This window comes from Culex pipiens, chromosome 1 (genome assembly GCF_016801865.2).
Source record: "Culex pipiens pallens isolate TS chromosome 1, TS_CPP_V2, whole genome shotgun sequence".
Lineage (NCBI taxonomy): Eukaryota > Metazoa > Arthropoda > Insecta > Diptera > Culicidae > Culex > Culex pipiens.
The window spans coordinates 90,734,451-90,744,927 of NC_068937.1; the positions used below are offsets into that span (position 1 = coordinate 90,734,451).

A 10,477-nucleotide genomic window follows, 5' to 3' on the forward strand; every position below is an offset into this window, starting at 1 on the left:
AGTTTGACATTTCGGCAGTAGTGGCCACAATCCGGAGTGGCCGGAGGCCCCGCGGATGTTTGATGGGGGGACATTTGCCGGACCGTAAGAATTGGGGCAATATGGGTATCAAACTTTATGGTTTTTGATACTGGACATGAAATTTGACATTTCGGCAGTAATGGTCACAATCCGGAGTGGCCGGAGGCCCCGCGGATGTTCCGATGGGGGGACATTTGCCGGATCGTAAGAGTTGAGGCAATATGGGTATTAAAATTTAGTGTTTTTGATGCTGGACATGAAGTTTGACATTTCGGCAGTAGTGGCCACAATCCGGAGTGGCCGGAGGCCCCGCGGATGTTCCGATGGGGGGACATTTGCCGGATCGTAAGAGTTGGGGCAATATGGGTATCAAACTTTATGGTTTTTGATACTGGACATGAAATTTGACATTTCGGCAGTAATGGTCACAATCCGGAGTGGCCGGAGGCCCCGCGGATGTTCCGATGGGGGGACATTTGCCGGATCGTAAGAGTTGAGGCAATATGGGTATCAAACTTTATGGTTTTTGATACTGGATATGAAATTTGACATTTCGGCAGTAATGGTCACAATCCGGAGTGGCCGGAGGCCCCGCGGATGTTCCGATGGGGGGACATTTGCCGGATCGTAAGAGTTGGGGCAATATGGGTATCAAACTTTATGGTTTTTGATACTGGACATGAAATTTGACATTTCGGCAGTAGTGGCCACAATCTGGAGTGGCCGGAGGCCCCGCGGATGTTCCTATGGGGGGACATTTGCCGGACCGTAAGGGTTGGGGCAATATGGGTATCAAACTTTATGATTTTTTAAACTGGACATTAAAAGTTGCATTTGGCCATTATCTGAAGTTAAGCAGTTAAAATAATTTTTTTATTAGGCAGGAAGTAATAAATAGATTACTGCGATGCACATTTTTTGTGCGGCTGCGAAAATCTGTTTCTGGAAATTTAGAATAACTATCTCGTAATTAATTAGAGCCCTGTAAAGGGCAGTTCTAATGTCTGCTGTTCAAATTTCCTTTACTGCCGCCGATTGCTTGCAACAGCCTTGCAAAAACATTCCCGCATCTTGGTAACTTTCGAGTGGTGAAGGAAAGTCAATTGATTTCACCTCGATTTCTATTTCAGCTCCACTTGCAATTTCCGTCCCGTTAGTTCGATAGGACGTTAATTATAAGGGAATCATGGGGAAATTTAGAGCGGACATTCTAATCGAAAATTTCAACAATCATCTTGCAAAGTTCTTTGTCATACTGGTCATGTGTAACATAACCACCTGCACCTTTTTTCATTCAGATTTTGTCAGAAATAACCCTACAGTCGACTCTCTGGTTTGTCAATATCCAAGGGACCGTCGAGGAAGAGAATCATCAGTTTACAGAACGATGCAAAATGAAGACTCGATTGAAAATATTTTTTTCTTGATACCCAGCTATGGGAGAGAATCATGGCAACGTCCATCAAACAAAAACAAACTAATGTCAAACACCCTTCAAAGCTGCGTTTCGCCAAGAAAAATGTCTATGCAAGCCATGAGAAAGTGCAATTATTGACAACCGGAAGAGATTTTTAAAGCAAACAGAATCCAAGGGACCGTCGAGGAAGAGATCCTTCAAGCAAGGGAAAATATCGAGAAATGAAGATAATTGAAGTATGCAGATTGAAGGGACTGAAGAATTCATCGATAGATGGAGAATTATTGATATCGAGAAGATCGACAGCCAGAGAGTCGACTGTATTTATGAATGATTTATTGGAGCACTTTTTATATAAATTTGTAACTTAATCTCTAGAGGTTTTTTTTTTGAATAGGACCTATAAAAATATGGAAGACAATAGTTTAAAAAAAACTCTAGATCTAAACTTTATTTTGTTTATTTTTCTTTGTGTTCTACAGCGAGTTTCAGTCGATTCCGCACAACTTTGCTGACGAGATACTGGCTAAGGATCAGGTCTCATCCTCCTACGTTCTTGCTGCACTGCAACTAAATCTAGAATTAAATACAGTCCACGACCCATTGTCTTTTGCAAGCAGTAATATAACCAAACTTTGCAGAAAACGTCAAATCAGTGCTTTCTCAGGTCTCTCCCGGAAAAAATCCGAAAAAATCCGAATTTGGTATGGGTTGACGTTTGCTGAGTGTGCCGAAAAAAGGTAAACAAATCACTTCCTGCATCAGCCAATAATCGGCCAGCCTCAAACAATCCTTTTTTCCAAACGGCCAGGCCAACTGTGTAAACTTAACTGCAACGATGATTCGTTAAATTGGATTGAGTTTGAGCATGAATGTTCAAACAACCCCAGTCAACTCAATCGGAATTCTGAAACGGAATTCAATTCGAATCGTTTACGTATTCCGTTTCAAACGCAACAACCGGTACGTACACGGAATCGGTTGTTGCGTTTGAAACGGAATACGTAAACGATTCGAATTGAATTCCGTTTCAGAATTCCGATTGAGTTAACTAGGACAGCTCATTTCTGAATCTACAGATGAGATGAAGAAACGAGAGGATCACATTCCTGTTTGTTAGAGCAATGTACCGTCAACTGGGGCGAATCGGGACTACAGTCTGAATAGGGACAGCACGTTTTAGAGCACTTGAAAACTTCATATTTGGAAATGAATGAACACATTTTGTTGCTCTGAATCTGGTCCAACCGAACACGCAGAAAAATATTTTGTAGAATCAGCCTGTACGAGGTTTGATTCAACAAAATTTTTGTTGAATATAATCAACGCCGATTTTGCGTTGAAACAAACCTTGATTTTCTCAATTTCACAAAAATCTTTTGTTCGGTAATTCGGTAATTTCGGAATACACCCTTCCGGCAGCAGCTGAAGATTCATGCAGTCCCACGTCGCATGTTCGGGTGTAGACCTACGGAAGACCTTGCCGCGGGGATAGGTGAGTAAGACTATACGAGCCACCTACGGCATAATTCCTCGGGCTCCCCAGGTCAACCATAAGCTACCCCAGGTTCTCCGTGCAGGACGCATCGGGGGTAAAAAGCGGATAGAATAAGCAAAAGATCAAACAGGCCGCGAGGCATACTTTTTAAGTGGTTTGTATCTGCAAAGGAATTTGTATTAACAAAAGGATCAAACATAAGAAGGCGATACTAATTAATACTTCCCTGCGACCTTGGAGGTCTCTCGGTTGGACATATAGCCGTGGACACCATGCTTGGTAGCAATCCTCGTCAGTCGGTGTGGTATTGATCACAGTTGGTGTTTATTTGACCCTCCATCGTCTGTTGTATCCTGCGGCTGCGTAGCAAGTCAGATGCTCGCTCATTCAGTTTGAAACGAAAAGAACAAAAGAGAAAACAAGAAAACATTAGATTCTGATAGTGAGTTTCAACTCAGCTGTAAAGTGTAATATCATATTAAATATAAATAATTATAATAATATTTTCACTTCATGATTCTTTATAGACACTTTATTTATTTTGCTTTCACTATCACTTTCACTATTTCTTCGGGTCGTCTAATTTTCGTCGTGTTCCCGTACTTGGAAATTTCCGCATAACTAATCACTACTGGTTATTAGTGTCATGTCGAACATGTTACAAGCTAACACAACAGTGACACATAAACAGAACTCCACAAGCACGGAAATTTGCACACGACCTCCCAGTGAATTAATACCGAGCTTTAACTATTTTCATACTACTATTACCTAAAATGTCCAAAGCAGCTCAGTAAAACTCACTGGGAGCGTTCCACAATTTAGCCCCATCGGGGGGGAGCTTATCCCTTTGTACCCTCGTGTTTGTTTCCTTTCAACCGTAGTCTAGTTTGAATCGAAAGCAATTGCTTCAACAGCTGAACGGATCAACTGTTGCTTCCCTTGCTGAACTAACTATTCTCCTGTTACTAAGGAAACAAAAGGATAAAACATCATGATTTGATGTTCTAACAGGTACGTTCAACTAGCCAGCTGCGAGACCCATCAGCCCGGCCGGGAACCAGTCCATATCTGTCGAGTACAGCATACGGTGTGGTTCACAAAATATAGGCTATACATACATGAACTGGCGGGATGGAAGCACGTGGACACCTCCCCCCAATTCCACAAAAATCTTTTGTTGTTTTGAGCAGTTGCTTTGACGTTTAGCGTTGTTTCAACAAAATTCTTGATTTTCAAATCAACAAAACGTTTTGTTGATTCAAATATGCCTTATTTTTCTGCGTGAAACCATTTCAGAAAGCAAAATATTAGGATGCATCATTGCTAAAACTGTTGCCCCAATTCGCCCCATGTGTCCCGATTCGTCCCAGATGACGTTATCATTCGGAGCACATGCTAAGCAGTGTTTGTGCTGTGGGACCCTATTAGATAGGGGGACACGTAATAATAATGTTGTTTTCATCATAATAATTTTTAAAATTCCTAATTGCCTTATAATGCCTAATCTTAAAAAGCATAATCACAAATTTAAAGGACGGATTTTGTTTTTTGCACGGAATGAATGAACCAAAGGGAAAATCTAAACAAATCGTGCTTGCCATTTCATTAGGGCACATAACTTTTTTAAACAAGAGTGTGTCCCTTTCACACCTTATGTAAACTGTCATTTGAGTAAAAGGGATACACTATTGTTTACAAAAGTTATGTGCCCTTTTGAAATGTTAGGCTCCAAATATCATTCAATTTTCGGGCAATTTTTTTTTAAAAAAACGTTGCTTAATCCACCTTTAGGTGGTTGGTGCCTTCCTCACATTCATAAAGTCAATACATTCAGTAAAAATAGCAACATTCCCCTTAACATGTTTAACAAAACAAACTTTATTACACATTTCTTTTGATAGGGTTCGCAGACCTTCAATATTTCTGGCTCATCAGCAAGGTCTGATAAAAAACCTATTCAATGATAGTTTGCATGGAAGATTCAAGATTCAGACAATATTTCTATCACAATATCAGAAATCCGGCCTCCAAAAAGTGTATAAATAACACTTAAGTGCTGATAACTTTTGATAGGGTTATCAGATCCTCAATGTTTCAGGCTCATTTGAAAGGTGGTCTTTCGATTATCTAACTAACGACAGGTCGCATAAGGGACCCGGACATCATTTTCATTGAAATATCTGAGATCCGGCCTCCAAAAATTGTATAAATCTAGATTAAATTTTCAAAACAACTTATCCCTCATGGGTTTCCTATGCAGATAGGACCTTTTGAAAATTTAATCTAGAAATAACACTTAAGTGCTTATAACTTTTGATAGGGATGTCAGATCTTCGATGTTTTAAACTCAATTGAAAGGTATTTCAATTATCTAACTAACGACGGGTTGCATAAGGGACCCGGACACTAGGGGGGTGCCACTTCGGTTCCGGCGGGTTTCTCGCGTCTGAAACTGCGTGATCGGCTCCGTCGGCTCCGAATCCGATCCGAACCCACGATTTTTTTTCAAACAAAGTTAATTCAATCCATTTAAGCGTGTAACGCTCCGCTGTGGGTTTCGAACTGTCAACCGTTTTGTTTTGTTTTCCTCCCAGTTTCGTGGCGAAGTGCGAACGTGTACAAACAAATAGTAGTTTATGCAATAAGTTGCAAAAAGAGGATTTTTTCAGCACGAGTCATACATTTATCTAACGAGGTTCACCGAGTTGGATAAATACGACGAGTGCTGAAAAAAAAACAAGTTTTGCAACGAGTTCCATACAACATTTTTTGCAATTCCGAAAAACACCCATTGAGTGAAATTTTAAGTCAAATTTTCATGTATTTGTCAATAAATCGTTTAAATCAAAACAATGTTGAAAAGTGTTACTTTTCGAAACAAGTGCTGAAAAGTTCAACTTTTCAGCACCCATTTCAGTGCTGAAAAGTAGAACTTTTCAGCATTTATTTTGAAAAGTGTTGCTATTCGATTCTGTTATTTTTGGTACAGAAAAGTAGGCTATTTCGTCGTTCAAGAATAACAGGAAAAGTAAGTAGTTTCACGACGGAGTTTTTAGGTGTTTGTCCAACCCAACCGGACCACTTCCACGACGGCCAACACCACCGCAGAACTTGCCGTAGAATCTTCCTCAGTTCTCGCTCCAGCAATTAATATGCAGAACATCACTTCCGCGGCCGTCGTCCCCCTTTTTGCTGGACGAACTGGTCCGGGCGCTGAAGTTGTTTGTCTAGAAGAAGATGGACACGATTTGGCAGAAAACGTAGGAGAATTTAGAGAAAAATTAGATCCTGCAAGAAAACAAGAGCTAAGCCCGAGGCTAAGCCCGTGGTCCTTGGACACGATCATCGACGTTCATCATTAGGCTTAGTGATTTTTCACGCTCAAAAATTGCGAATTTCACGGGGACCTCAATTTCAAAACACCAAATTTCACGCAAATTTCGCGGAGCGTGAAAAATGTTGAAATAACTCTGAAAATCTTATGTTTAAATCATAGAAACTTCTTTTTATGCTTCATTATATATTATTCTTCAATAAAAAAAATTTGGATGTGACACAAAAAAAACATCTAATTTTCAAAAAAGTTTCCAACAAAACTGAGTAAAATAATTTGAATTTTCTGCGACATGCACATTTAAACTAAATTTAAAATCAATAGGCAAAAAAATATAATTTGTAAAGAAATTGAAATATTTATTCAAAATGAGAACAGAAAACAAAAAAAAAGTAGTATTTTTTAACTTTCACGGGGAACATTGAATTGATCAAGCTTTTGAATTGATAACTAAAAAAAATACTTAAATAGTCTTTATGGATGAAATATTAATTATGTTTTTACACAATTTTGTTTTGTTGAAAAAAATGATAAATTTTACGAATATCACGCCGTCCACGAAATCGTCAAAAATCTCACTATATTAGTAATTAAACAAGGGTATTCATATAAATAAGGGTATTCACTTGCCTAATTCTACAGTAGTTCATATTTGAGTATCCCTATTTGAGATTGATTAATTATTTTGAGAAAAATCGTTACAGTTTCACACAAACATAAAATTTCACGGGATTTCGCGGAAAAAGCCAAATTTCGCGGATTTCACGCTGTCCGCGAAATCGTGAAATTTCACTAACCCTATTCATCATCGACGCAGTTGCGGATTCAGCTGGCGGAGAATCCGACCAAGGCGAAGCCGATCGGTTCGCGGCTGAAGGCTACCGTTAATCGGATGATTCAGCGTTGCGTGGAAGATGGACATTGCCGACAGGCCGGATATGGATGGACGTGGTGGAGTCTTCGATTATGAAGGTGAAAATTCTCAATTTTTATAGTAAAAAATAAACTCATTTAAATTCCTACCTTTATGTTACCCAGAGCCTCCCCTTCCGCAACACGGTACTGCGTTGCTTGTATCTGGGCGTTCCACAACATGTGTCCGTCAACATGTGCCAGTGTCGGATCTCTTTGGAAGACCCGTTGGCCGTCGCCGAACTGCTCGACAATCTGTCTAATTGGGGCAAACACACGGACCTGATGGCGTACTACATCTGTATGATTCTTTCACGCAGCAGTTCCTGAGACAGGTTCCGCAGACGCTCAAAGCTACCGATTCCGTCGAAATGTATTTCAAACTCAAGCCGCAAAGCACGAATGCTGCGCCCGAAGAGCCAATATCAAACAAGAGCAAGAGACACACCAGGCGAAATTTGAGACACAGACGAGAATTTTTTTCGGAAAGATCACGATCGATCTGCAGTTACAGTTCTCAATTCGGATCAACCCCGCGGATCTGCAGATCCTGCGCGCGACGAGGAAAGCATCGCGGGTGTCGATTTCCCACACGGCGACGGGAGTTGCGGACGCGCACACAGCGGTATAACGTGCGATCCGTTCCTGAGCGATAATCTGGTGTTTGGTGATTGGTCAGGGCTACGAATTGGGAAAAGTTTTCGGCCACGGCCACGCTGCGTGTGTTTTATCTTGGGCACGAGATAGAATCGTTCGTGTTGATGCAGAGTTATCTGCCGAAAGAGAGTGGACTGAGCTCCGGATGTGGCCTGTACGCGCTCGGATTGATCCGCTCCGAATTTGAGAATTTAAGAATTTAAGAATTTAAGAATTTAAGAATTTAAGAATTTAAGAATTTAAGAATTTGAGAATTTAAGAATTTAAGAATTTAAGAATTTAAGAATTTAAGAATTTAAGAATTAAAGAATTAAAGAATTAAAGAATTAAAGAATTAAAGAATTTAAGAATCTAAGAATTTAAGAAGTTAAGAATTTAAAAATGTAAGAATGTAAGAATTTAAGAATTTAAGAATTTAAGAATTTAAGAATTTAAGAATTTAAGAATTTAAGAATTTAACAATTTAAGAATTTAAGAATTTAAGAATTTAAGAATTTAAGAATTTAAGAATTTAAGAATTTAAGAATTTAAGAATTTAAGAATTTAAGAATTTAAGAATTTAAGAATTTAAGAATTTAAGAATTTAAGAATTTAAGAATTTAAGAATTTAAGAATTTAAGAATGTAAGAATGTAAGAATTGAAGAATTTTATGAATTTAAGAGTTTAAGAATTTAAAAATTTAAGAATTTAAGAATTTAAGAATTTAAGAATTTAAGAATTCATGAATTTAAGAATTTAAGAATTTAAGAATTTAAGAATTTAAGAATTTAAGAATTTAAGAATTTAAGAATTTAAGAATTTAAGAATTTAAGAATTTAGGAATTTAAGAATGTTAGAATTTTAGAATTTAAGAATCTAAGAATTTAATATTTTAAGAAATTAGGAATTAAAAAAAATAGAACTAAAGAATTTCTAGGTTTCTAGAATTTATTCATTCAAGAATTTTTGAATTGAAGGATTTGTAAGTTTTAAAATTATTTTTTATTTTCTCTTTTTCTGTATTTTTTTATTTCTTTAATTCGTTAAGACCTAAAATAAGATAAATATTATAAAAAATCCGACTGATTTTTTTCACCACACATTCCCCTGTATTAATTAGAGATGGGCTGAATTGAGCGAACCGTTCTTATGAACCGGCTCAAGCAAAAGAACGAATGAGCGACCGCTAATGAGAAATGAGCGGCGGTTCATTTTGTGAACCAGTTCTTTTCAAAGAACCGTGAAATCAAAGAGCGAGTGGAAGAACGAACCGAACGAGAGCGAATGAGCGAGAGCGAATGAACAGAAAGAACGAACGGAGCGCTTGATTTGCGTCGCTCGCGCCGTTGTCGACGTCATCGAACGGCGTCGTTTTCGCTCATTCTTTCGCTCTCGTTTGGTTCGTTCTTCCGTTCTCAGTGGTGTCACGGTTCGCTTTTGAGCGTATCATAACCACTCAATCGACGAACCTATCGGGTGAGCGCATATCGAACGCTCAGAGCGGCGGGTTTGAATGGTTCGCGAACCAAAATTTCGATCATCATTTCTCTGCTCGCTTGCCGCTCCGCTCTGAACGGAGTAAAGAGAGCGTTCAGAGAACGGTTCGCCAACGGAGAATGTAGGCACTGATAGAAAAACTTATTTGTTTTTATTCTTCACTCCCACAAAATTGTTCAAATTTGTTAACGATAATGTCTGGAGCAACACGAGAAAAGGGCGGATAAGCATTATGACAGCTGGAACTATTTTGCAAATTCCGAGCCAACAGGTAACTTTTTATCAAAACTCGAAAAGTTAAACAATAGTTGGCCTTCTCAGCTACCTTTTAACACTGCGGGTTTTGTCAAATAGTTACTTGTTGGCTCGGAATTTGCAAAATAGTTCTGGCTGTCAAAATGCTTATGCGCCCTTTTCAAATGTTGCTCCAGAAGTTATCAAGGGACCATCCATAAACTACGTGGACACCATAGGGTGAGGGGGGGGGGCTATGGCGATTAACCACGTTCCATAGAAAAAAGATTTAATTTGAATGGAAATTGTCCACGATGGGAGGGGGAGGGGGGGGGGGGGCTGAGATTTTAAAAAAAGTGTCCACGTTTGTTGATGTTCCCCAAGGAACCAGGGAGTCCTCTGTTGACCCAGGACATAACAACATAATATAAAAAAGTCTACCATACTCAACGGAGCTATGCGGGTATGACCTGCAGTCATAAACCGCAGACCTCTTGCTTGTTACGGCGGTGGACCCACCGATAATAAATCCAGGGAGTCATTGGAAGACCCAGAACATCTCACTGAGTTGTTGCAGCCATGCTCTGTAGCCCTTCATAGTCACTTAAGCCGCCTGCCGTAGCCTTCTGTTGTCAAAAACATGAAATGTTTTTCTCTGAGTGCTGTTTTTTAGCTCTTCTTGTCTTGCGAACCGCTCATTGATGGCCCCTCTCACTCTCATTCGCGATGAGAGAGCAAGGGTTCATGCGAACCACGGCAGGCGTTCGGATCGTGGTTCGCTCGTGCTTGGTTCGCAATCATGAGCGAACCACACTTGAGCGTCATGACGTATCGTTTGAACCACGATTCGAGTGAGCGAACCGTGACACGACTGCCGTTCATTCAGTTCGTGTTTATGCTCGTTCTTTTATTTCGTGGTGGTGA

The 10,477-nt window shown here is 39.5% G+C and overlaps 1 protein-coding gene across 5 annotated transcripts; it reads left to right on the top strand.

Moving 5' to 3' along the window:
• The first annotated feature begins 5,483 nt into the window (after positions 1 to 5,483).
• Positions 5,484 to 8,232, top strand: LOC120418748 (26S proteasome non-ATPase regulatory subunit 1-like). 5 transcript variants are annotated; one of them, XR_008211851.1, is made up of 4 exons: positions 5,484 to 5,759; positions 5,929 to 5,967; positions 6,978 to 7,245; positions 7,312 to 8,232. XR_008211851.1 is itself a non-coding variant. In XM_052706533.1 (3 exons), the coding sequence occupies exons 2-3, from the start codon at positions 7,216 to 7,218 to the stop codon at positions 7,513 to 7,515; spliced, it is 234 nt and encodes a 77-aa protein (XP_052562493.1). In that variant the 5' UTR covers positions 5,517 to 5,967; positions 6,978 to 7,215; the 3' UTR covers positions 7,516 to 8,232. The 5 variants fall into 5 exon arrangements, 3 of the variants coding, with proteins under 3 accessions (XP_052562493.1, XP_052562492.1, XP_052562494.1); XR_008211852.1 differs by having other exon boundaries at positions 5,512 to 5,759; positions 7,091 to 7,245; XM_052706533.1 differs by having other exon boundaries at positions 5,517 to 5,967.
• Positions 8,233 to 10,477: the final 2,245 nt, after the last annotated feature.